The 27,555-nt window shown below is 41.7% G+C and overlaps 1 protein-coding gene across 4 annotated transcripts in view; it reads right to left on the bottom strand.

The window, feature by feature from the left end:
• LOC126253391 (E3 ubiquitin-protein ligase MARCHF5) overlaps positions 1-27,555 on the bottom strand; it is a 96,835-nt gene that overhangs the window by 36,343 nt on the left and 32,937 nt on the right. For all 4 annotated transcript variants that reach the window (XM_049954689.1, XM_049954688.1, XM_049954686.1 and 1 more), the window contains 2 exons: positions 6,037-6,151; positions 5,822-5,952 (listed from right to left, as the gene is read on the bottom strand). In XM_049954689.1, coding sequence (XP_049810646.1) covers positions 5,822-5,952; positions 6,037-6,151 — 246 coding nt within the window. The remainder of the gene's footprint in view (positions 1-5,821; positions 5,953-6,036; positions 6,152-27,555) is intronic.

Genomic DNA, 27,555 nt, shown 5'->3' with positions numbered 1-27,555 from the left:
GCTCTCTCTCCACGCAGGTCGTCCTTTTTGTGGAGTGTATAGCCTCGTAGCTCAGGGGAGTAAGAGGGATTGAAATAAGTCTCCTGGAGACATAGACACAGTGGTCTACCCTGAGAGAGTAGAAGAAGTTCCTCCACATGCGTCCTGAACCCTTGCAAGTTCCACTGATGTATGGGAGCCATCTGTGATGGGGGTAGCACCTTCATCCTTTCTCTCCGACGGGGCGGGGAGACCGCAGCAGGTGGAGGGGCAGGCGTGGAGCGAGATGATTGCCCCACACATACATCGTATTCCATGAACTCTGGGGAAGAGTCAGATGAAGCCTCGCGTAAAACAACATCTGCATGGTCAGACAGTTTACCACGGGATTTGACCTGCTGTTGCTGCTGTACGGGAGCTTTCTGCGGTTTGGTGGGCTTTGGGGGAGCTGATGTGGGAGTGGTAATGGCTGTACAGGGCTGGGCTTCGGAACATCCTCAGCTGTTGGAGGCGCCAGGGGCTGGCCCAAGTTCGTCACTGTACCTTTGTCTGCTGTTCGAGTAGGGGCTACTGGCTCTGAAGCACTGGCTGCGTTGCAAATGCACTGACAGCTGCAGGTATTAGTGCCAACACTCACCACCTCTGTCTGTGTTGAGGCATCAACTTTTGGAGGAGGCTTCTGAACCAGGGATGCAAAAGATGTAGCAAATGTGGGAGGTTGCATCGACTTATAGGTCTTCTTGGCCTCACCATAGGGGATACGCTTGGTTGTTTTTATTTCCTGGACTTTGCGTTCCTCTAAAAATATTCGGCAGTCCCTACTCCAAACAGGGTGATTCCCAGAGCAATTGATACATTTGGCTGGAGACGAGCAACCAACTCCTTCATGAGCAGCCTTACCACAGTTGCCACAAGTCGCTTCGCCTTTACATCCTAAGGTGGTATGCACAAAACGCTGGCATTTAAAACAGCGCATTGGGGTTGGGAAATAAGGCCTCACACTAAGGCGAAAGAAGCCAGCTTTAACATGTTCAGGAAGTTTCGTGCTACTGAAGTTCAGAATAAAGGAGTCGGATTTGACAAGATTGCCAGCAACCCTCTTCATGATGCGTTGGACATCAACGATACCTTCCGGAGCCCACTCACGTTGCAGTTCTTCCAACTAGATCCCGGCATGTCACAACACCTTTGCTGTAGTTCAAGGTGCTGTGCAGTTCAGTGTCTATGGCATACTCTCCAAGGCATTTAGCAGACTGGAGGTTAGTTGCTTGCTGGGAAGTGGAAGTTTCCATTAGCAAGGTCCCATTACGTAAGCGCTTCACCGATTTTAAGGAGCCACAGATTCCCTCCAAACCCTTTTGTATATAGAAGAGCGAAACCTTCTCGAAACTACCCTCCTTCCGTTTCACAATGAGAAACACATTCGGATTACTACAATGCATTCTGTTACCTAAGACTTGACTCATCAAAGAAGTGCTGGAGTCAGGGGGGCTGACTGCACGAGCCCTCTTAAGAGACTGGGTGTTAGAACCTTCCAGCGGCCCACCCTTTCTGCTGGGAGGAAGAAAAGAGGATTTCGAAGGATCCATCTCGGTCCCACGAGCAGCTAGGGAACTAGAAGTCCACCTGGACAGAGCCCTGCGTGCCTAGGTAAGCCTTTTACAACTGAGGTGCGGCAGGTTCCCCAGAGGTTGCCTTCTAACGACTGTTCCACCTCAACAGCCATGCATCTCATCAGAGCGCGGCACACCTTGAAATTGAGGGGTTGTTTATAGAGGTTTATTCCATCCTCGCGATCCGGACGGTCAAGCCAAGATCCCCATTCCCTGAGACACACAACATTTCACCGCCGCACCACACGGTGGTCACTGAGCTTACGGTGACAGGGGACTGGTGGCACTTACCAGTCCCCAGCTCAGGAACCCCGGGGTCGCCAAGCCCGTACCCGGCACCTGAATGCTGAGCCCCTGGGGGCCTGTTTATTGAAGACCATATTTAAAGCTAGCAGCATACACAACTACTAGCTTCTTGTGAGACGATGCAACATGCACTGAAGATCATAGGTGTAAGGTCCAAAGAATTGTCATTACATGGATGGACACTTGTTGGTGTCAGGCAGCCAATGGCCAGTGGCAGTTGTCTGGTCTACTGAATGGGAATTCTCAAGCAAAAAATTATTCTGATCAGTTTTCTATTAATGGCAATTAAGGAAGTAAATCATCTTTCAGTTCCATCAGATTGGTAATTTCAGGAAACGAAAAGCGCTTTACAAAATTTATGTTTATCTGCATCATTTGTGTGGGTACGGGTTGGCTGTTGGATTGGTGCTTGCAAAATATTTTGATGATCTCATGTTCGATTTCACCCGAGTCACAAATTTTAACATACACCATCCTTCACCTCTGTGAACGCCACACAAAAATGCTGGGATCGATTATCATTTGGACTCACATTTTAGCATGGTGATTCCCGCTACCAGCTGGCATGAAATTGGTTTAGTTAAGACTGACAGACAAATGTAGCAGCACATGAAAACTCCGAATGTTAATTCCAGATAATTTTTTTTCATTATCGAAAAATAATAAATTGAAAAGTAATTATCCATTTATGAACACAAAATTTGTTTGGTGCTACACACTTTGCTTACTATCTAGATTTTTCCAAGGCTATGGACCAAGACCATGGATGACCACAGTAATATTAGTTCACAATATTTGTGATCCTTTAGCATTATTAATATTATACATGTCTTTCTTTTTAGAGACAGAACATAGTGACCAGTACATAGAAATGCAATATATACGTGATAAAGGGAGGACACAAACCCCCAAAGTTTGTGTTTGTTGACCAATGTTAACAAGTAAGTTTATCTTTTCTTAGAACTTGGAGTTGTCATTTCCAGTAACTGTATGTGCTAAGTATTAGGTCTAAGCATGCTATCATGTTATTATAATTAATTATTTTAATAAGATGCCAATTTTGGATCAATTACCTGCAGCAATAAATTTTCACTATCAATCATCAAGATTTTTTTAGTTGTGGTATTAACATATGGGAACTATAAACAAGAAGCAGGCCTAAGTTGGCAACATCATTTCAGAAATTATTAAACTCATTTCTCTATTAGCTGCACTCCTAGACATGTTAGTAACAAAACTAATAATCACTGTACCTTGCAACTCAAAAGTTTATTTGTTGTTGGGGTCCTTTACAACTATTGTTTCCACATCGAATTACGACACATGGTAGATTATTGTATCAGTAAAGGAAACTGTCAGCCATGACAACACAGCTAACTTTTTCTGTCTTTAATATTTTAGTTATTATGAGTACCATGTGTGTTTCAACTAGTGGAGATGACAATTACAATGAAATCTTCTTTTGAGAACCAGCGAGCATCACACCAAATAGTTGTTTGCATTCCTAGCGACTGACAGAGCTGGTGGGTGGAAACTTGTCACCAATCTGGTTCAAAAATGTTTGGATCAGTGGTCTCTAGTGCACTGTAACAGAGTGTGAAGCACAATCCCTCAGACTGTCCCGCCAATGCAGAATTACTACTACTTTTCCAGATGGTCTGCAGTTTTTGTTTCACTTAAATGTCTGACAATCAGCAAGAACAGGAAAATTTTATTTGGATCTTAGTGCAGCTTCAAGGACTACATTAACTTATAAAATGTTTCACATACAGTCATAAAATAATCATAATATTGATAAATAAGCATGTTCATGGGTTTTGTTTCATCCTCCTCATAAGTTATGATATTCGGCTCCTTAGTGACTGCCAAATGTCGATCGGAAATTTGTAATATATTCAAACTATGGCATCTGCATCTCCAGTCTTTCTGGCATCTTCGTTACTGATACTACGATGTCTGGGGTGTAAAAAATGAATGTGTGAGACGTGAAGTGCTAAAAATAGCGCAAGGAAGAATGAAGCTGTGGATCAGCTACTAATTTTGTTTATGAACTCTGCATTATACGAGGGTCACTCCAAAAGAAATGCACACTATTTTCTTTAAATCCATCTTTTATTCTACATGTTTGAAAGTTTTACAGTGTGTAGATGCATCCTTTAGGAACAATATTTTCAATTTTCATTTCTCCACATTATTTCCATCCCTGTCAACTGCCTTACGCCATATGGAACCAGCGCCTGTATACCCGCACAGTAAAATTCTGGACCAACCTGTTGGAGCCACTGTTTGGCAGCATGCACAAGGGATTCATCATCTTCAAACCTTGTTCCACGAAGAGAATCTTTCAGTTTCCCAAAGAGATGATAGTCACATGGAGCCAGGTCAGGACTGTAAGACGGGTGTTTCAATGTTGTTCATCCGAGGTTTTTGATTGCTTCCATGGTTTTTTGACTGACATGTGGCCGTGCATTGTGGTGCAACAGCAAAACATCCTGCTTTTGTCGATGTAGTTGAACACGACTCAGTCGAGCTTGAAGTTTCTTCAGTGTCGTCACATATACATCAGAATTTATGGTGGTTCCACTTGGCATGAATTTCACAAGCAAGAGTCCTTCGGAATCGAAAAACACCATAGCCATAACTTTTCCAGCAGAAGGTGTGGTTTTGAATTTTTTTTTTTTCTTGGGTGAATTTGTATGATGCCACTCCATTGATTGCCTCTTTGTCTCTGGTGAAAAATAATGGAGCCATGTTTCATCACCTGTCACAATTCTTCCAAGAAATTCATCTCCACCATTCTCTTACTGTTCCAAAAGTTCGCTACATACCGTTTTTCTTCTTTCTTTGTGAGCCCCTGTCAACATCTTGGGGAACCCGGCTGGCACAAACCTTTTTTAACGCCAACACTTTCAGTATTCTGCAAACACTTCCTTCCCCTATCCCAACGTAGCATGACAATTCGTTCACTGTGATGCGTCTGTCAGCAGTCACCATTTCGTTAACTCTCTGCACATTGTCTGGAGTGTGCGCAGTATGAGGCTTGCCGCTGCGAGGCCAATCCTCAATTTTGCTGTGCCCGCTTCCATCACGTAACCTGCTTGCCCACCAACTAACTGTACTGCGATCGACAGCAGCATCTCCATACACCTTTTTCAACCTCTTGTGGATGTTCCACACTGTCTCATTTTCACAGCACAGGAATTCTATGACAGCGTGTTGCTTCTGACGAACGTCAAGAGTAGCAGACATCTTGAAGGCATGCTGTGACGGCGCCACTCACTGGAACAAGTTTGAAAACAAGCGGGAAGGATGTATCTACACACTGTAAAACTTTCACACATGCAGAATGAAAACTGTATTTTTACAAAAATAGTGTGCATTTCTTTTGGAGTGACTCTCGTATCATACAAAAATACTTGCATCACGAAAAATGTGTTATTACTGACTGTGATGTTTGTACATAACTATTTCCTCCTTTGTCTTGCGGTAGAAGGAAATGGACCTTTCTGTTAAACCTTTTTGCTTGCAGTTTGTCTTCTGTTAACTCCTAACTCAGTCCAGGTGACATCTCACTTTTTCGTTCCCTGCAAGGTGCTGTAGGACCCATGTGACAACAGGTATGTTAGTACTATTGTGTATTCTTGCACATTATACTGTGTTACAGACAAGCTCTGCAGTTCAGCATAACAAGAAAGTGAGGGGTCTCACGAATTGTAACACCAGCTGTATGATCATAATAAAAACAAAATTACATTGCCATCAACGGTTTCTGCCAACAATTTGAACAGGAATATATCAATGGTCAATTCTCCTAACTAGAATTATTATTGCCAAATGCATTTTTTTTTAATTTAAAATGCCTCTGTCATAAAAATCCGATTATGTAACAAGTAAAATGAAATGAAACGAAAAAGGTGGCTTACCTGCATGATCGTCACTGCGCCATATGTCACTGCTGTCCAATATATGGATCCAACAACAATGCCAGCAGCCATGAAAGGGCACACTTTTATGACAATACTATCAAGTGTGTCTAGTATAAACACCACTGTACCTGATTTAAAAAAGGAAACATGTTGAAAAAACACTAGACATTACTATACATCCAGCAAATTTATTTTTCTGTGGTGGAACTTACCCACATTAGGAATTAAAATTATGTATTCTGTTCCACATTGTGGACAAGTAACACGGCCGGAAGGATTTCCTTTTTGTTTCTCATCTACCCATCGTTGTATGCAGGACTGATGAACCTGTTTCACAGTAAAATACTTTGTTATTTAAGAAGTACTAAATTTACTGAACATTTGCATATTGTTTAAGTTGGCACTAAGGATTTCCAATAAAAGGATTCATGTTATGAAGGGAAAATTTGATGTATTAAGTGCTGCAACTCCTGTGGCATTTATCCCTTCCAGAGGCAAAATTTAAGGTTCATTGTAGAGTAGTATAGGTTCTATCCATTCTAGTTTTGTATTTGAAAATTAGCAGTATTAGACTCATGTGTGAGTAGCTTTAGTTGAGAAAGTTCAGTATACCCAACCATTTAAGTAGAGAGACACAAGTGTGGACTTCTTACTTAACTAATTGTGCATTCAGTACCTTTAACAGCATTCCAAAAAAGAATGTTGTCCTACAAAATATCAACAAATGGAAATATGCAATATTTTGCACACATCAAAAGAAGAAAAGATGGCCTGAATGCAATTTTTTCTCCTCAACAAACATAGCACATGAATTGTTAAAAGGTAAGTTACACTTTGTTCCAATGGTGTGCACTTACTTCCTGAAAATGTATTCACTGCAAGTTCCATTGGTTACGACAGCAAATACAAGGAGCTTACCTACTGCAACATATCTGACTCTCACGACTGCATAGTCCAAACATCATTATTATTAACATTAAACAATGGGAAGCTCAGGATAGACAACTGTATTATGAAAAGGACTTATTGCTACTAACTATACAGAGGAGACACTGAGTTGCAGACTCGCACAACGAAAAGACTGCTACACATTAAGCTTTTGGCCAAAGGGGTTTCTTTCAAAGTAGCATTATTGTTATTGTTACTACAACTACAACAACTACTACTACTACTAGCTGTACCCAGCCACACATTGCTGTGGCTCGGGTGGGGTGGGGGAAGGGGTGGGGGGGGGGGGGGAGAGAGAGAGAGAGAGAGAGAGAGAGAGAGAGAGAGAGAGAGAGGTTTCTAAAATGTATGACAACTGGATATACATCCTAATCTCCTATTCTTGCCCGTCTATGTCCTCCTCCTCTCTATCACCTTCTGCCCCTTTCTCGGCCTAAAAACTCCTTTTCAATCTCTATGTCCATTTCCTTCCCACCCCTCTGTCCATCTCCTCTTTTTGTAACATGTATGGATATCATTTTTTCCATGATCTGATTCTGATGAAATATCTGCAAAATCTCTTGAAATTTCATCTAATGGTTTAAGAGATTAAAATATCCAAACAGACCAAAAAAAGACACCACAGTCGTACAGTTTTATTATTAGTATAGATACTATGAGGACTGATCAGAAAGTTTCGGTTGGAAGGCCTTACTGTCCAGAATCTGTATGCCACGCAAGCAAAACTGTTGTGAGCACTGAGGCAATAATCCCATAGAAACACCAAGTTGAAGATGCCTGTCTCATAAAAAACTGTGTTCTAGTGCATGAAGACGTCTGTATCTGTCTGCTGCACATCCTCATCTGACAGGAATCGTTGACCCTTTAACACCCTTTTTAAGGGACCGAATGTGGATCACCATGGGAGAAAACAGGACTACAGGATGGGTGCTCAAGTGTCTCCCACTTGAGTTGGTGCATAATGGATCAGACTGGCCACCCAGATTGAATGGAATCTTATGTCAAATGGCGATTAGCATGGAAGTCAGAGCACCATTTCACAACAGTGGTTTTCAACAGTCATGTTGCCCCATACGCATTCTTCATTCTCAGATGGCTGTCAACTGGTGTTGGTCCTTCAGCAGCCAAGAACAGAAAAAACGGCACATTGGTCCTGTTTGAATGCATTTGGTAGTAATGTTGTCATAATTCATGTTTCCACTTTACCGTACACACAACAGAAAGACAAGCATGCCACAATAATCCTTGCCTACATGTCAGTGCTTATGTATCCCCATCAGAGATGCACTACGCTGCATATATGCTACAGCAACACAATCAAATGCAAGCTTTTTGATCACTCCTAGTATATATTTTTTACAACATAACCTTATATATATTTACACAACATATGTCACTCCATTAGGTATGCAAAAACACATGTGTATTCAAATACAACATTGTTTCAAAATTTTGAAGGAATCTAAGAATTTTGGAGATTTTTGCTTACAATGTATCCCTTTTATGCTGAAACATCATACATACATTCATTAATCAGTGTGCTTGCGGAGTATGCTGAAAAAAATAATAGTTCTACTTCTGGCACCAGGTGAAAATACGAAACTGTAAGCAGTCACAATGTGGTGTGGGTGCAGGAAAAAGAAAGGAATGATCAAAAACAAAGAAGAACCACATACAAGACAGAATCCAACTTAACACGGTATTTACCCAATGGATATGGACATTTTGGTATTAGAAAATGTATTAAACATATGGTAAAGTAAAGTTTTACTATTTTAAGAACTTAAGTAGAAAGATCCTACCCCCATGAACCATGGACCTTGCCGTTGGTGGGGAGGCTTGCGTGCCTCAGCGATACAGACGGCCGTACCGTAGGTGCAACCACAATGGAGGGGTATCTGTTGAGAGGCCAGCAGTTACTTTCACAATATATATATAAATGACCTAGTAGATAGTGTCGGAAGTTCCATGCGGCTTTTTGCGGATGATGCTGTAGTATACAGAGAAGTTGCAGCATTAGAAAATTGTAGCGAAATGCAGGAAGATCTGCAGCAGATAGGCACTTGATGCAGGGAGTGGCAACTGACCCTTAACATAGATAAATGTAATGTATTGCGAATACATAGAAAGAAGGATCCTTTATTATATGATTATATGATAACGGAACAAACACTGGCAGCAGTTACTTCTGTAAAATATCTGGGAGTATGCGTGCGGAATGATTTGAAGTGGAATGATCACATAAAATTAATTGTTGGTAAGGCGGGTACTAGGTTGAGATTCATTGGGAGAGTTCTTAGAAAATGTAGTCCATCAACAAAGGAGGTGGCTTACAAAACACTCGTTCGGCCTATACTTGAGTATTGCTCATCAGTGTGGGATCCGTACCAGATCGGGTTGATGGAGAAGATAGAGAAGATCCAAAGAAGAGCGGCGCGTTTCGTCACAGGGTTATTTGGTAACCGTGATAGCGTTACGGAGATGTTTAGCAAACTCAAGTGGCAGACTCTGCAAGAGAGGCGCTCTGCATCGCGGTGTAGCTTGCTCGCCAGGTTTCGAGAGGGTGCGTTTCTGGATGAGGTATAGAATATAATGCTTCTCCCTACTTACACCTCCCGAGGAGATCACAAATGTAAAATTAGAGAGATTCGAGCACGCACAGAGGCTTTCAGACAGTCGTTCTTCCCACGAACCATACGCAACTGGAACAGAAAAGGGAGGTAATGACAGTGGCACGTAAAGTGCCCTCTGCCACACACCGTTGGGTGGCTTGCGGAGTATAAATTTAGATGTAGATGTAGAAACGTGTGGTTCCTGAAGAGGGGCAGCAACCTTTTCAGTAGTTGCAGGGGCAACAGTCTGGATAATTGAGTGATCTGGCCTTGCAACACTAACCAAAACAGCCTTGCTGTGCTGGTACTGCGAACGGCTGAAAGTAAGGGGAAACTACAGCTGTAATTTTTCCCGAGGGCATGCAGCTTTACTGTGTGGTTAAATGATGATGGCGTCCTCTTGGGTAAAATATTCCGGAGGTAAAATAGTCCCCCATTCGGATCTCCAGGCGGGGACTACTCAAGAGGACGCCGTTATCAGGAGAAAGAAAACTGGAATTCTACGGATGGGAGCGTGGAATGTCAGATCCTTTGATCGGGCAGGTAGATCAGAAAATTTAAAAAGGGAAATGGATAGGTTAAAGTTAGATATAGTGGGAATTAGTGTAGTTCGGTGGCAGGAGGATCAAGACTTTTGGTCAGGTGAATACAGGGTTATAAATACAAAATCAAATAGGGTAATGCACGAGTAGGTTTAATAATAAATAGGAAAATAGGAATGCGGGTAAGCTACTACAAACAGCATTGTGAATGCATTATTGTGGCAAAGATAGATACGAAGCCCACGCCTACTACAGTAGTACAAGTTTATATGCCAACTAGCTCTGCAGATGAAGAAGAAATTGATGAAATGTGTGATGAAATAAAAGAAATTATTCAGGTAGTGAAGGGAGACGAAAATTTAATAGTCATGGGTGATTGGAATTCGAGAGTAGGAAAAGGGAGAGAAGGAAACATAGTGGGGGAATATGGATTGGGGGAGAGAAATGAAAGAGGAAGAAAGAGGAAGCCGTCTGGTGGAATTTTGCACAGAGCATAACTTAATCATAGCTAACACTTGGTTCAAGAATCATAAAAGAAGGTTGTATACATGGAAGAACCCTGGAGATACTAGAAGGTTTCAGATAGATTATATAATGGTAAGAAAGAGATTTAGGAACTAGGTTTTAAATTGTAAGACATTTCCAGCGGCAGATGTGGACTCTGACCACAATCTATTGGTTATGAACTGCAGATTGAAACTGAAGAAACTGCAAAAAGGTGGGAATTTAAGGAGATGGGACGTGGATAAACTGAAAGAACCAGAGGTTGTAGAGAGTTTCAGGGAGAGCATAAGGGAACAATTCACAGGAATGGGGGAAAGAAATACAGTAGAAGAAGAATGGGTAGCTCTGAGGGATGAAATAGTGAAGGCAGCAGAGGATCAAGTAGGTAAAAAGACGAGGACTAGTAGAAAACTTTGGGTAACAGAAGAAAAATTGAATTTAATTGATGAAAGGAGAAAATATAAAAACACAGTAAATGAAGCATGCAAAAAGGAATACAAACGTCTCAAAAATGAGATCGACAGGAAGTGCAAAATGGCTAAGCAGGGGTGGCTATACGACAAATGTAAGGATGTAGAGACTTATCTCACTAGGGGTAAGATAGATACCACCTACAGGAAAATTAAAGAGACCTTTGGAGAAAAGAGAACCACTTGTATGAATATCAAGAGCTCAGATGGAAACCCAGTTCTAAGCAAAGAAGGGAAGCCAGAAAGGTGGAAGGAGTATATAGAGGGTCTATACAGGGGCGATGTCCTTGAGGACAATATTATGGAAATGGAAGAGGATGTAGATGAAGATGAAATGGGAGATACGATACTGCGTGAAGAGTTTGACAGAGCACTGAAAGACCTGAATCGAAACAAGGCCCCGGGAGTAGACAACATTCCATTAGAACTACTGATGGCCTTGGGAGAGCCAGCCCTGACAAAACTCTACCATCTGGTGAGCAAGATGTATGAGACAGGCGAAATACCCTCAGACTTCAAGAAGAATATAATAATTGCAATCCCAAAGAAAGCAGGTGTTGACAGATGTGAAAATTACCGAACTATCAGTTTAATAAGTCACACCTGCAAAATACTAACGTGAATTCCTTACAGACGAATGGAAAAACTGGCGGCGAAGATCAGTTTGGATTACGCAGAAATGTTGGGACGCATGAGGCAATACTGACCCTACGACTTATCTTAGAAAATAGATTAAGGAAAGACAAACCTACATTTCTAGCATTTGTAGACTTAGAGAAAGCTTTTGACAATGTTGACTGGAATACTCTCTTTCAAATCCTAAAGGTGGCAGGAGTAAAATACAGGGAGCAAAAGGCTATTTACAATTTGTACAGAAAGCAGATGGCAGTTATAAGAGTCGAGGGGCATGAAAGGGAAGCAGCGGTTGGGAATGGAGTGAGACAGGGTTGTAGCCTCTCCCCGATGTTATTCAATCTGTATATTGAGCAAGCAGTAAAGGAAACAAAAGAAAAATTCGTAGTAGGTATTAAAGTCCATGGAGAAGAAATAAAAACTTGGAGGTTCGCCGATGACATTGTAATTCTGTCAGAGACAGCAAAGGACTTGGAAGAGCAGTTGAATGGAATTGACAGTGTCTTGAAAGGAGGATATAAGATGAACATCAACAAAAGCAAAACGAGAGTAATGGAATGTAGTCGAATTAAGTCGGGTGATGCTGAGGGAATTAGACTAGGAAATGAGACACTTAAAGTAGTAAAGGAGTTTTGCTATTTGGGGAGCAAAATAACTGATGATGGTCGAAGTACCGAGGACATAAAATGTAAACTGGCAATGGCATGGAAAGCGTTTCTGAAGAAGAGGAATTTGTGAACATCGAGTATAGATTTAAGTGTCAGGAAATCGTTCTGAAAGTATTTGTATGGAGTGTAGCCATGTATGGAAGTGAAACATGGAGGATAAATAGTTTGGACAAAAAGAGAATAGAAGCTTTCAAAATGTGGTGCTATAGAAGAATGCTGAAGATTAGATGGGTAGATCACATAACTAATGAGGAGGTATTGAATAGAATTGGGGAGAAGAGGAGTTTGTGGCACAACTTGACAAGAAGAAGGGACCGGTTGGTAGGACATGTTCTGAGGAATCAAGGGGTCACAAATTTAGCATTGGAGGGCAGTGTGGAGGGTAAAAATCGTACAGGGAGACCAAGAGATGAATACCCTAAGCAGATTCAGAAGGATGTAGATTGCAGTAAGTACTGGGAGATGAAGAAGCTTGCACAGGATAGAGTAGCAAGGAGAGCTGCATCAAACCAGTCTCAGGACTGAAGACAACAACAACAACAACAACAACAACAACAAGTAGAAAGATGACTGATACAATCAGAACTTTTAGAACATGCCAAGACACAAAGGAAAATAATTCTGGTACAAAAGACAAGTGGTACCCAATAATACCTGCGTCATTATACGATCTGTCAGCAACGAATTTCTTTGCACCCTTCCAAAAGAAAGATGGGTACTAAATACATTTTTGTGTTATTAGAGTGCTGGTCAAAATATGTAAAACTTTATCCTATTAAGGTAGCCAATACTAACACTGTAATATACTGTTCATCAGAATACTTAGCCAACATTGGAAAACCATGTCAACTGCTTATGGACGATGAATCTAAGTTTACAATACTACCTTTAAAGAGTTTTTGGTGTGGAAAGGCATTAAGCACATAGCAATATCCAAGTATCATCCACAATGTAATCTGAGTGAACGGTTGATGAAGGAAATTGGCGTTCTGCGTAAAACATTCTGCTCTGACAGGCATACTCTTTGGGTTCATCTTATTACAGAACAATTTTAAATGGACCACCACACCTTTCTACAGAGTTATTATGTGTTGAAGTTTTAGGCAAACATTTTGCAGGAGGACCTCTACTGAAACTGCTTCGTTGGCCCAGAGGCACCATAATACAGCCAAATGATATGCAAGAAGTGGTGATAGACAATATATTTATGCAAGCAAATTCCAGAGGGCACAATTTTAACTAAAACACTAGCATATCTAATGTCTGTATCAACGATTTAGTACTGGGAAGTATCATCCACTGAGTTTGGGATTAAAAAAGGAAATGAGTAAATTTTTTCTGACTTACATTGACCTTTATAAAATAGTTGCAATTCCGCATCCTAAAGTAGTGTTCCTGGTGGATCCAGTGACCAGCTAAAAGTAAGACCTGTATAATACAGAAATGGTTATGAAATTCCTTGAAATTGCACAGAGACTACGGTCTTAAGTGGTCTATGCATCTTTAAGTAGGCATGGAACATGAATTAATCAATACAGTTTTACTTTTCCTTTTTCCCTGCATCGATTCTTTATCCTCTTATGTTAGTCTTGCTAGGGTGGGTAGAATGTGTGCATGCTGTGTGTGGATGCAAGAGAAGATGGCTACAGTTCACAAACAGCTGAATGTGCTTTTGGCTTCAGTCCGTCACCTTCAGCGTCCTTTACGCTGCTGTCTCAGAGTTCAGCAGTGGCAGAGAATCTGGCGAGCCACATTGTACACCTACGGCGTTATTTGTTTCACCCAAGAGCGCTGCCGAGGCACCTACTAGTGCGCCTGACATGGTGGCTCTGCCCTCATACTAGGGTGAGGAGGGATGGTAACACATTCGCATCCCTCGACTTGGAGGGCCAATGTGGAAGCTGGCCATCTGGCCTCACCCATTCACCCTGTGAGCAGACAGGTGGCTGCTGCTTCAGCATGGTCCCAGTAAACACGAGCGGAGGTGTTTACTAGTTACTGGGAGCTACAATGTTAGGTGTGTTGAGCGCCCTAGGCAGGTAGCATTTAGGGCTGAAAAGAATACCAATGTGCGCTTGGAATGTCTGCCAGGACGGGGGTGGGGGAGAGGGACACTCATCCGAGTAGTCATTTCCAAGTTGGGGCTAATGTTAGCACCAGTTACACCTATCACATAGGTTCAGAGGTCACCCTCAATTCATACAGGCAGCTGGTGGAGGTGGTGAAGGCCGCTGGTCTTATGTGTGGGGTGCAAGGAGAGCTCGCTATTTGCAGCACTGTTCCCAGAGGTGATTGGGGTCCTTTGGTTTGGAACCGAGTATAGGGTCTCAACCAAAGGCTTTGTCAACTCTTGTGAGGGTCTTGGCTAAAGATTTCTTGAACTGCATTATCAGGTGGGGATTTGTAGAAATCCCCTTGATAGGTCAGTGGTGCACTTAGCACTTAAAGAAAGCAGCTATCCAGGTAATAGAGTCCTTGTGGAGTGCAAATGAGGGTTTTCTTTACATTATGTCGTAGACTGAGGTACTCAAATGAACACTTGCCAGTTGATACGCACAAGGGAAGTCAGACAGTGTTCAGAACTCATATTATTCTTGAGATTGAGACCTCACTGAAACCCGAAGTAGAGATATATAGCAAGTCATGGAATGTATATCAGAAAGACAGATTAGAGGCCATTTGGGGGGGGGGGGGGGTGTTCATTGCTGTAGACAAAAATGTTGTCTCTACTGAGATTAAAGTTGATAGAGACAATCTAATTATTTGGTTGTGTACAACAGGTCTACAAGAAACGAAGTAAATTGTTGAACGTTTACTGGCCACGTGATCCCACTGTGGCAGTTCTACAGTCATTCAAAGAAAGTCTACGGTCAATAATGCGTAAATTCCCAGATCATGCAATACTATTTGGAGGCAACTCTAACTTAAATGTCTATGGATTCATTGTGGGGAGTACAGACCAACAGTCTTGCAAAGTACGTTTGAACACATTATCTGAAAACTGTCTTGAGCAGCTAGTTCGACAACCCACATGCAACACAAATATCTTTAACTTTGTCACTACAAACAGGCCAGACCTTAACAACAAAGTCACTATAGAAACAGGGATTAGCAATCATTATGTCATTATAGAACTGTGGTTAATAAAGTTAATAAATCAGTCAATAAGGCTAGGAGAGAGCTTCTGCTAGAAAGAGCAGACAAGTAGTTGTTGGCATCTCACTCAGGCTGTGAAATGAAATCACTTAACTCCATTAAGATGGCCAGAAAGAAGTTATGGGCAAAGTTTAAGCAGATTCTGAATTGTGGTCTGGAGAATTCTGTGCCTCTTAAGTAGATTAAGGACAAAAAAGACCATCCAAGAAAATTCTAGTCCTATGTAAAATCGCTAAGTAGGTCTAAGGCTGCAATCCAGTCACTTTTGATCAGACTAGTGTGGCAGTAGAAGATAGCAAAACAAAAGAAAGTTCTAAATTTTGCATTTAAGAAATTGTTGCCACAGGAGAATCGTACAAACATATTGTCGCTTGACGTTTGCACAGAGTCCCATACGGACGACTTAGTAATAAGCATCCCTGGCATACAGGAATTACCGTACTGAAAGAGTTCAAAGCAAATAATTTGTCAGGTCTGGATGAAATTCTAATTCAGTTTTACAAAGAGTACTCTATGGCACTGGCCCCTTACCTAGAATGCATTTATCGCAAATCTCTCACCCAGTGCAAAGTCCCACGCGACTGGGAAAAAGGTGCAAGTGACTCCTGCATATAAGAAGGGCAAAAGAACAGACTTGCAAAACTCCACATCAATATCCCTAACATTGGTTTGCTGCAGAATCCTTAAACACATTCGCAGTTCAAAGATAATAAATTTCCTTGAGACCAAGAAGCTAAGTCCATGAAACAGCATGGTTTTAGAAAGCATTGCTAATGCAAAACTCAGCTTGCCATTTTCTCACGTTGTTAACTGCAGCAGGCAGAAGACGACCTTTGTTGGCGATAGACAATTTAGAAATTTTGCCCAAGATAAAACTCACGCCGCTACGTTCTTCTTTGGCATCCCAGTGTATAAGTGTGTTAGTGAAAAATCAGTGTAATACACGTTTATTTATGTATAAAAGCCAACTTCGAAATTTTCCTTTGTGGGAGTCTGCATATACACGATTCGTGTTCTGATTTGAAGTTCCAGATTCATATGTTTTACTGTTGGCATCACTTCTGTATAGAATTTCACTGATTGTACCATACTCGTTCGTATTGTGCTATACTGTGACATTCTGAACATCCACAAGTGGAGCAATAAAATCTTACTGTTATTGTCAACTGTAGGCTTGAAGTTAATTGTACCCTTTTAAAATTTTTAAGAATAGGAGGCCTATTGTCGTTCAAAACATTCATTCTCTAATTTCAATGTACAATTACGTGAGAAAGATTGTTTCTGAGAAATTTTGGAAGCTTAAAAAACTATATTTTCATAAGTTACTGGTACAAGTGTTCTTGGATAACTTATTTCATAGCAAATCAAATCTGTGTTTGCGATTTACAGTTACTGGCAAAAAAAAAAAAAAAAAAAAAAAAAAAAAAATAGATAACATGACAATCTAGGCTGTGACTTTCTGGACTTGTGCCATACGGCTGAGAACTGTAGAGCCCCCTAAATAGGTTAGATGTGCACTACACATCCGAGGCTGCTAATCAGATAGCTGACTATGTGTGGGATGCACACTAGGGCTTTTTTAGATTATGTGACTCTCCATCCAATCCAGATACAATTGCTGGAAGTATCAGTGTAAGATCGAAAGAAATGCCTCCCACAGGTAAGTGAATTAAAATCACTACGGTAAGCTGTCGAAGCATTCGCAACAAAGTGGCAGAGTTTGAAGCTCTCCTGAAAAGCAGTGAAGCTCACACAACAGTAGGTACAAAAAGCTGGTTGAAACCTGAAATTGATAGTGATATACTGGAGGAAAATTTGAGTGCACATTGAAAGAATAAAAAAATGGGAAAGGAAGTTGGTGTATTTGTCGCAGTAGACAAGAAACTCAAATCCACCGAGATAGAAATTGAAGCTGGCTGTGACACTGTTTGGGCAAGACTACATATCAGGAGTGGGCACAAAGTGATAACTGGATTCTTCTATAGCCCGCCAGATTCATCTCCTGATGTAACCAAAACCTATACAGAAAACCTCAGTTTACTTGTATGTAAGTTCTGCGGTCATACTGTAATCGTCAGTGAAGACTTTAATCACCCAACAATCAACTGGTAAAATTACAGTACTGTTAGTGGTAGGCATTATAAGAAATCCCGTGAAACTTTATACTAAATGCCTTCTCTGAAAACTACCTGGAACAGGTGGATAGGAACCCCACTCATGATGGAAATGTATTGGTCCTAATGGCAACAAGTAGACCTAATATCTCTGAGGATGTCAACATTTAAACTGGTATCAGTTACCGGGATGTGGTTGCAGCAACAATGATTACCAAAATATATAGGACTACTAAAACAAGCAGAAAAGTACATATGTTCAGTAAACTAAATAACAAATCAGTAGCGGCATGCTTCGGTGAGGGACTTGAAACTTTCAGCACAAGACAAGAGCACGTATTGAAACTATGGCTCAAGTTTGAAAGAATAGTACACCATGCACTGGATAGATATGTACCCACTAGAATAGTTCATAATGGGAAAGACCCTTTGTGGTATACAGTCATTATACAGAAACTTCTGAAGGAAACAGATTATTGCATAATAGATTAAAAACAAAGTGTAGAGCTATAGACAGGGAGATGCTGAATGAAACACTTCTGCTGTCAAGAGAGTAATGCGTGATGCCTACTATGACCACCGCAGCAGAATATTGTCAAATTATATTTCACCAAACACACAGAAATTCTGGTCATATGTAAAGGTTGCTAATGACACCAAAGTTAGTGTCCAGTCCCTTGCGAATAAGACAGGAATGAAATTAAGGATAGCTAAGCAAAAGATGAAATGCTCAACTCCATTTTTAATGTTTCTTTACAAAGGAAACCCAGGACAATTGTCAAATTTAATTCTCATACCACTGAAAAGATGAGCGGAATCAGTATTTGTATCAGTGGTGTTGAGAAACAGCTGTGAACAAGGTTCCAGGGCCCGGTGGAATCCCTAACAGATTCTACACTGAATTTTAAGCTGAGTCGGCCTCTCTTCTAACTATATTCTATCTTATATCCCTCGAACAAAAAATCGTGCCTAGTTCTTGGAACAAAGCACAGGTCACACCTATCTAAAAGATGGGTAGTAGAAGTGATCCACAAAACTACTGCCCAGCATCCTTGATAATGATTTGTTGCAGAATCTTAGAACAAATTCTGAGCTCAAACATAATGAGGTTCCTGGAATATGATGTCCTCTTCAATTCCAACCAGCATGAATTCCAAAAACATCTATCATGTGAAACCCAACTCGCTCTTTTCTCATGTGACATAGTGAAAGCTTTGCATCAAGACAACCAGGTATATGCAGTATTTCTTGATTCCCAAAAAGAATTTGACTCAGTACCACACTTACACTTATTGTCAAAAGTACGATCATATAGGGTATCAAGTGAAACCCGTGACTGGACTGAGGACTTTTTGGTAGGGAGGACGCAGCATGTTATTTTGGATGGAGAGTCATCGTCAGCAGTAGAAGTAATTTCAGCTATGATCCAGGGTATGTTGTGACCCTTGCTGTTCATGTTGTATATCAATGACCTCGCAGGAGAGCTTCTGTAAATTTTGGAAGGTATGAGACGAGGAACTGGCGGAAGTAAAGCTGTGAGGACGGGGCGTGAGTTGTGCTTGGGTAGCTCAGTCAGTAGAGCACTTGCCCGCGAAAGGCAAAGCTATGTGAGAGCCTTGAAGATTTCTTAAGTTATAGTAACGAGTATGCTGTCCTCGATGGCAAGTGTTCATCAGAGACATGGGTTCCAGGAATGCCCCACGGAAGTGTGATATGACCGCTGTTATTCTTGAGTCTCGGTCCAGCACATAGTTTTAATCTGCCAGGAAGTTTAATATTAACAGTAACCTCAGATTTTTTGCATGTGATGCAGTTATCTATAATGAAGTCCTGTCTGAAGAAAGCTGGATAAATATTCAGTCAGATCTTGATAAGATTTCAAAGTGGTGCAGACATTGGAAACTTGCTCTAAATGTTCAGAAATGTAAAACTGTGCACTTCCCAAAATGAAAGAACATAGAATCCTAAGACTATAATATCAGTCAGTCAGTAAGTTACAATCAGCCAACTCATACAAATACCTGGGTATAAAACTTCCTAGGGATATGAAATGGAATGCTGAAATATGCGCAGTTGTGGGTAAAGCAGGTGGTAGACTTCAGGTTATTGGTAGAATACTGGGGAAGTGCAGTCAGTTTACAAAGGAGATTGCTTACAAATCACTCGTGCAACCCATTCTACAACATTATTCAAGTGTGTGCGACCCATACCGAATAGGACTACCAGGGGATACTGAACATATACAACGAAGGACAGCACAATTGGTCACAGGTTTGTCTAATCCATGTGAGAATGTCACAGAAATATTGAAGGAACTGAACTGGAAAACTCTTGAAGATAGATGTAAACTGTCCTGAGAAACCTTTAACTAATTACTCTAGGAAAATACTACAACCTCTATGTATCACTCACATAGGGATCATGAGGGTAAGATCAGAATAATTACTGCACACACGGAGGTATTCAAACAACCATTCTTCCAGTGCTCAATACGTGAATGGAACGGGAAGAAACCCTAATAAATGGTACAATGGGATATACTCTCTGCCATACACCTCATAGTGTTTTGCACACAGTTATAGATGCAGATATTCTGCGAACTATGGATGAAGAGTAACAGGCAGATTCCACAGTTTTAGATTTCCAGAAAGCATTTGACACGGTGCCCCATAGCAGGCCAATGAATGTATGAGTGTATGGAATAGGTTACCAGCTATGTGAGAGCCTTGAAGATTTCTTAAGTTATAGTAACGAGTATGCTGTCCTCGATGGCAAGTGTTTATCAGAGACAAGGGTTCCAGGAATGCCCCACGGAAGTGTGATATGACCGCTGTTATTCTCTTCATACATAAATGGTTTGGCAGGCAGAGTGGGCAGCAATTTGCAGTTATTTGCTGATGATGGTGTGGTGTATGGTATGGCATCAGAAGTGAGTGGGTGAAGAAGGATACAAGATGACATACACAAAATTTCTAGTTGGAGTGGTGAATGGCAGCTAGCTGTAAATGTACAAAAACTTAAGTTAACGAGAACGAGTATGAAAAACAAACCCGTAATGTTAGGATACAGCATTAGTAATGTCCTGCTTGACACAGCCACGTCATTTAAATATCTCGGCATAATGTTGCAAAGCAATATGAAATGAAACGAGCACAAGAGGATTGTGACAGGGAACGCAAATGGTCAACTTTGGCTTATTGGGAGAATTTAGGAAAGCGTTGCTCATGTGTAAAGGAGACCACACATGGAACACTGGAGCAACATATTCTTGAGTACTGTTCGAGTGTTTGGAGTCTGTACCAAGTTGGACTGAAGGAAGAGACAGAATCAATTCAGAGGCAGGCTACTGGATTTGTTACCAGTAGGTTTGAACAATACACAAGTGTTATGGAGATGGTTTGAAAACTCATATGAGAATCCCTGGAGAGAGTGACTGATTGATTAATTAACTGAGGGGGGTTTTGGGACTAAACAGCAAGCTCATTAGTCCCATGATTCAAAATTTACATGTGTAAGATAGATATGTCCGTTGAAAGTGGGCAAATCCAGTCGGAGGGGTCAAACTATAAAGTGAGGAAGCTAAAAACTCACAAAGTGGAAGGCATAAAAGGGTAGGTCAAATCTAAAAACTGGAAAAACAGAATGATAAAGAGGCGGTCTTTGGAAGGGGGTGTGGTCATGGGTCTCACACCCATAAAACCAGAAGAGTAGCCCCAATCACAACCAACCTGCACCTGCCCTAGGAGTAAAGCAAAACCTCATAACTGAAAATAGAAACCACTTTCAACAAGAAACTGAGTTCTCATTCAATAATCCACGAACTGTCTGCTAATATTAAAGACAAAAAATCTGGAAGACTATACTTAGCACAAAGGGTGAAAAGAAGGGAACATTCCATCAATATATGGGATACCATCAGTCTGGCTCCACAGCTACATTGTGGGGATGGCTCATAACGCAAGAGAAAACTATGGGTGAACCCAGTATGACTGATGCATAGATGGCATAATACAGTAGACTCATTCTTAGAGGAGCAGAAGGAAGAGCACGAAACTGCAGTAGTCTCCCTGATTATATGGAGTAGTAGCACACTAGATGTCATTCCACGTTTGGGCAGAGGGAGATTTAATATGTATCCGTATATCTGCATCTGGAATCAGACAGGGAATTTGGGGGGGGGGGGGGGGGAGGGCAAGTATCTGCCTATCTAGCCAGTCAGCTAGTTCATTCCTTGGGATGCCCACATGACTTAAGACCCAGAGAAAGACAGCTGAGCAGGCGGTACAACTGAGGGCAGAGCACAGACCAAGGTGTGATGAGAATAGCATTGGTCTATAGTCTACAGGCTGCTCACTGAGACAGTACACATTAAAATACTGTGGAGGGAGGCCTGAGTAACACAAAATGGAGGGTCCTGTTAATGGCTAGCAGCTCTGCTGTGAACACACTCCATGATCCCACCAGTAAATGGTGTTCCATGCCTGAAGGACACGTACAAGCATATCCCAACTTATCTATCCTTTTAGAACCATCAGAGCAAAAGATGGTAGCACCCTAGAACTCTTCAAGGATGGATAGTACAAGGTGACAGAATATCATTGGGGTGCCAGAGACCTTAGGACCCAGGAATAGGTCAGTCCTAATCTGTGGTCTAGGCACCGTCCACGGAGGGATGCAGGACGAAATACACCAAGGGGCACATTCCAGGGAGTGGCGATCCCAACAGGAAGTGAGACGCATTCCAACTGGTAATCCCACATGACGGCAGGTATTAGGAGGGAGACGACCCTCGTTTACAAATAGGATGGAGTACATGGTATGGTCAGGGGATCTCAAACGGCGAGTGCATAAGAAACCTGGAGTTGGCGCCAGCGAATTTGTAGAGGGGGAATCGCCGCTTGTGTGAGGAGACTGTCGACAGGACTATTGCAAAAGGCACAGATAGCCATGTGCACCCCACAATGATGAACAGGGTCAGGTAGTTTCAGGGTAGAAGGAGCCACTGAGCCATAAACCTGACAACCACAATCTAGTCTGGAAAAAAACAGAGCATGGTTAATATGGAGAAGAGTAGCACAGTCTGCACCCCAAGATGTGTGGACCAGGAAGCAGAGAGCATTAAGCATCAGCCTGCAGGTAGTCTTAAGCATCAGCCTGCAGGTAGTCTTTAGGTGGCAAGTACATGGTAGCCACATCAGCTTTTTATCGAAAAGAAGGCCCCAAAAATGAGACTGTGCTACAACATCTAGGTGCTGGTTGCCTAAATAAAGTTCAGGCCTGGGGCATTTCGTGGGTTGACAGCAAAGATGCATAACCAGCGTTTTGGAGAGAGGAAACAGAATCCACGACAAATGGCCCACCCAGAGGCCCATCGGATGGCACCTAGGAACTGGCATTCAGCAGATGCTACCACGTGGGAGCTGCATCAGATGCAAAAATTGTCCTCATACAATGCCTTGATAACCAGAGGCCCAACAGAGGTTACAAGCCCATTTATAGTGACGAGAAAGAGTGTGACACTTAACACAGAACCCTGTGGGATACAATTCTCCTTGATCCAAGGGGTGCTGAATAAAATGCCAACTCTAACCTGGAAGAGCCAGTGGAATAAAAACTCGTGGATAAAAATTTGAAGGGCGGCTGCGAAAGCTCCAGTGTGGAGAGTAACCAAAATGTGATGGCACCATGCCCTGTCATATGCCTTAAAACTGTGACAAGGTGTTGGCATTTATGAAAAATCTGTCGGATTGCTGTTTCCAATTGGAGTAAATGGTCAGTTTAGATTGTCCTACCAACAAGCCACACTAATATGGGGACGAAAGGCCCCAAGATTCGAGTACCCAAAGTAATATGAAGGTAACCAACCTCTCAAGCAGCTTACAAAGTATGTTCGTCAGGCTACTCCGTCAGTAGCTGTCGAGAGATGTTGGGTTCTTCCTGGGCTTACATGTGAGAATAGCTACGCTATCTCATCATTATGATAGGAAGACATCTGTGAGCCAAATGTGGTTGAAGACCCTGAGTAGATGTTTCCTTTGGGTAACAACCAAGTGTTGGATCATCTGGTTGGGGATGCAATCCTCGCCTGGGACCCAGTCATGAGAGCCAGCAAAAATTCCCATTTAGTCAAGGCTTAAGCTTGGTGGTGGTTGAAACGGAGAGGGGTTTCTTTAACTCGTCATCTCTGCCAGAGAAATGCAGCAGTATAGGAAGAAGGCGCTGATGCTGTCGCAAAGCGTGTTGTGAGATGTTCTGCAAGGATCAATGTATCAGTACACAGAGCATCCTGTAGGATAAGATCCTGGACAGTTGTTTTCAGTGACCCAGAAGGCTATGGCTCTTAGCCGAAACCTGAGATGAAGAGGCACACATCCCCAGGATGGAAACATAGCACTCCCAGCATTCCTTTCTACTTGGCTTAATAAGGGAGTGAGTCTTAGCATGGAGATGCTTAAAAGCTATAAGATTAGTCTGTGAAGGGTGTCATTTAAATCACTGTAGCACCCGTCAACGGTCCTGAATAGCGACTGCTACACACTTTGTCCACCATGGTATTGATCGATGTCAAGGAGGATAGCAGTCCCAGAGACAAGAATAATAGTGACAGACATGTACTGCACAACCGCATGTAATATCTCTTTATATTCAATGAATTATTCAGATACAATTCTACCCTTTAATGACGTTTACTAATTTTCTATCTTCATACTCGCAGAATCCATGCGAAAAGTAGTTCATACAATAGCTATGCCATGAGCGCATAAGTATTCTTTGTAGTACTCTCTCTGGTGGTTGTTAGAAAAAAAAAAGAAAGGGAGCTACCAAGATTGTCTTCGTGCCGATTAGCCTGAGCTTGGTTTGAAGAATTGTAATCTGATTATTGAGATTTATGACAGAAGATAACTGAGACGAAACTGTATGATTAAAAAGGAAATATATATAGATTGCTCCTTCAAATAAAAGATTAGCAGACTGCCGCAAAGCACGAGCCTGCAGAGAAGAAGAATCATCGCCTGATTTCATTATAACAAGTAAAATTTCAGAATCATTTTGAGTGACTGAGCTATGACTGTGTTTCCTATCATGAGTGATTGATTGCTCGAACGAATTGAGAGCTACATAATCATACAGAAAGGAAGAATAATTACACGCATCAATGCAGTCAGAGAAAGATGTCAAAATGCACAGCACACATACATAGAGGCCAATTGTCTCTGCAGAATGCCCAATGTAGGAAGCCTATCTGCCTGGTGCAGCAGGGGAACGATAGAATAACCAGAAAGGGGTCACTGTCACAAAGATCATCATGGGGTGACTAATGTAGTGAAGCCACTAGAGCAGGGGAGGAGACTGTGTGATCAATAGCAGAAACAGTGCCATAAGTGGCACTGAAGTGGGTTGGAGAACCGTCATTGAGGGGAGACAAACCAAAGTCTGTAATATGTTTGTCAATTAGAAGACTCCTACCCATCGAAGTAGCACTCACCCACATGGGGTGGTGTGCATTGAAGTCCCTGAGGAGGAGATACAGGGGTGGAAGATGCTGCATTAACGTAGGCAGTTTAATATAAGGAGGTGGCTACCTAGAGGGAGCTAGACAATGCAAATTGTGATTGCTGAAGTCGTTCACACTCTTACTGTTATTCCCTGCAGGTTAGTACAAAGGCAGGATCCTTTCACTAATGACATCAGTGCAAACCAAAGTGCAGAGCCCCTTGTGACGAAGCAAGCTGGGATAATTTTAATTCCCCTCTTGTTTTGCTATCTGCCTCCTTAAATTAGTTTTTTTTTCCCCATTAACATACATGAATATAATCTGTATTTTCGTAAAAGAGAAAGGATGGCCCTCAGTTCTAAAGAATATAACACCAGATCTAATTTTGTGTTTAGTTTCATGCATGTAATTGATTTTCTAATTTATTTTGACTATTCCTAGTTAATATTGTTTGTTATAGGGTGAAATCAGTGACTGTTTCGTAACTTAAATTCTATAATAACTTTAAAAATTTGGAAGACAAAATGATGGTATTCTTAAAGTATCTACGTAGCTCTATTCGAAAACATGTTAACAAAACCAGCCCTTCATTAATTCCAAAGTAATTAACGGTTTTATCAAAAGTATTTTTTGCAAAACTATATTTGTTAATTTTACAATTTAAACAAATAATTTGGCATAACCTTCATAGTAGAAGAAACTGCTAAAAAGAACCAATTTTCCAATGTATTCAGTTAATTTAAGGAGTTGAGTTTTAAATGTAATTTCTGTAAATTTAATTTTAAACAATGTGTAGTTTCAGCACCTATTATTGTGATGATATATAAGGGCCCGATTTTTGGTCGCGAGGCATTCAGTACATGGCCGAATTTCAGACAAGTAACCTGTGTTGGTTAGATCAACAACAATGCTTCAAATTAACAGTTTAATAAGTGTGAAACAAATAGGCCATGTGTAAAAACAGTTACAGTGTCTGCTCCATATGTACCTGATTATTCTTCAAGAACTGAACTTTATGGTTAGGTTTTACTGCTCGCAGATATTCAACAGTAAACTATTGTAGCAGTATGTGGAGTTTCGCGTGCAAACCATTAATCAGGCTTATGGAAAGTTTAAACAATACTACAATGGCCATATAACTGTGTATTATTACTGCATTGTGAACAGTAAAATTAAAGTACTGTAAAACGTAACTGTGCATATGTCTGCCACATCATTTGCAGTAGTCAGTGTCAGAATCCACAACCCATTGTTTCAGCCAGTGTAGCAATGCAGTACATCAACACCGAGGACAACAATCGATAAATGAAAGAAATAAAAGAAGGTGGAACCGCTACACCCTTCAGATGCTACTTGGGACAAGCACAGATCCAACAGAACACCTGATAACCACAAAATGTTGGAGAGCAGTCATCACGGAAGAAAGTTTTTTTTTTTTTTTTTTAGGACGCAAAACTGCTATGGTCATTAGCGCCCGGCCCGTGACTTAGGAAACAGTAAAAAACCGAAAATGGAAACCAGCAGCAATGGGAACGAAAGTCATAAAATTGAAGAAGCTAAAAGCAGAAGGAAGGCTTAAAAATCCACTACAGAAAGGGGTTGGTTGTCCCAAAAAAAGCTTCAAATGACTGACGTCATGTTACTGGCACTAATAAACTCGAGAACACGATCGGTTGAGCGCGTGTCATCTGCTAAAATCGACGATATATCAGGCGATAGCTGTAGACGGGATCGTAACGGATTAAAATAGGGGCACTCAATTAAAAGGTGTCTTACCGTCCACAGCTGAGAGCAGTGGGGACAGAGTGGGGGAGGATTGCCGCTTAAAAGATGTCGATGGCTAAAAAGACAGTGCCCTATCTGGAGTCTAGTTAAAATTACCTCCTCCCGACGACGCGTCCGGGAGGAAGAGGTCCAAGCACAAGGAAGAGCTTTCACGTCCCGCAATTTATTATGGGGAAGTGTCGACCAATGCGCGTGCCATAAATGAACAACACGACGACATAAAACGCTCCGTAGATCGGCGAAGGGAATCGATTGAATAGCTGGCCGAAGAAGAGAGACTGCAGCCTTGGCTGCTACATCGGCCGCCTCATTTCCACAGATACCAACGTGTCCTGGGAGCCAGAGGAACGCCACCGAGACGCCCCCCAGATGGAGCAAGCGCAGACAGTCCTGAATCCGGTGGACCAGAGGGTGCACAGGGTAAAGAGCTTGGAGACTGAGGAGAGAGCTGAGAGAATCTGAGCAGATAACATACGGTATCCGCTGATGGCGGCGGATGTAGTGGACAGCCTGGAGAACAGCGTAAAGCTCCGCAGTATAAACCGAACACTGGTCGCGAAGCCGAAAGTGATTTGGGGTGTCGCCAACAATATAGGCACTCCCTACACCTAACGATGTTTTCGAGCCGTCGGTGTAAATAAATGTGGTGTCCGTCATTTGTGCACATAGAGCAGCAAATGCCCGACGATAAACAAGTGAAGGGGTACCATCCTTGGGAAATCGACAAAGGTCACGGAGCAGGCAGAACCGGGGACGGAGCCAAGGCGGTGCTGTACCCCAAGTTGTCAAGAAGGTTTTAGGAAA

The sequence above is a fragment of the Schistocerca nitens genome, chromosome 4 (genome assembly GCF_023898315.1).
Source record: "Schistocerca nitens isolate TAMUIC-IGC-003100 chromosome 4, iqSchNite1.1, whole genome shotgun sequence".
Classification (NCBI taxonomy): domain Eukaryota; kingdom Metazoa; phylum Arthropoda; class Insecta; order Orthoptera; family Acrididae; genus Schistocerca; species Schistocerca nitens.
Note: the sequence above shows the minus strand (reverse complement) of the source record. Positions and strands in the feature narration are given on the sequence as shown.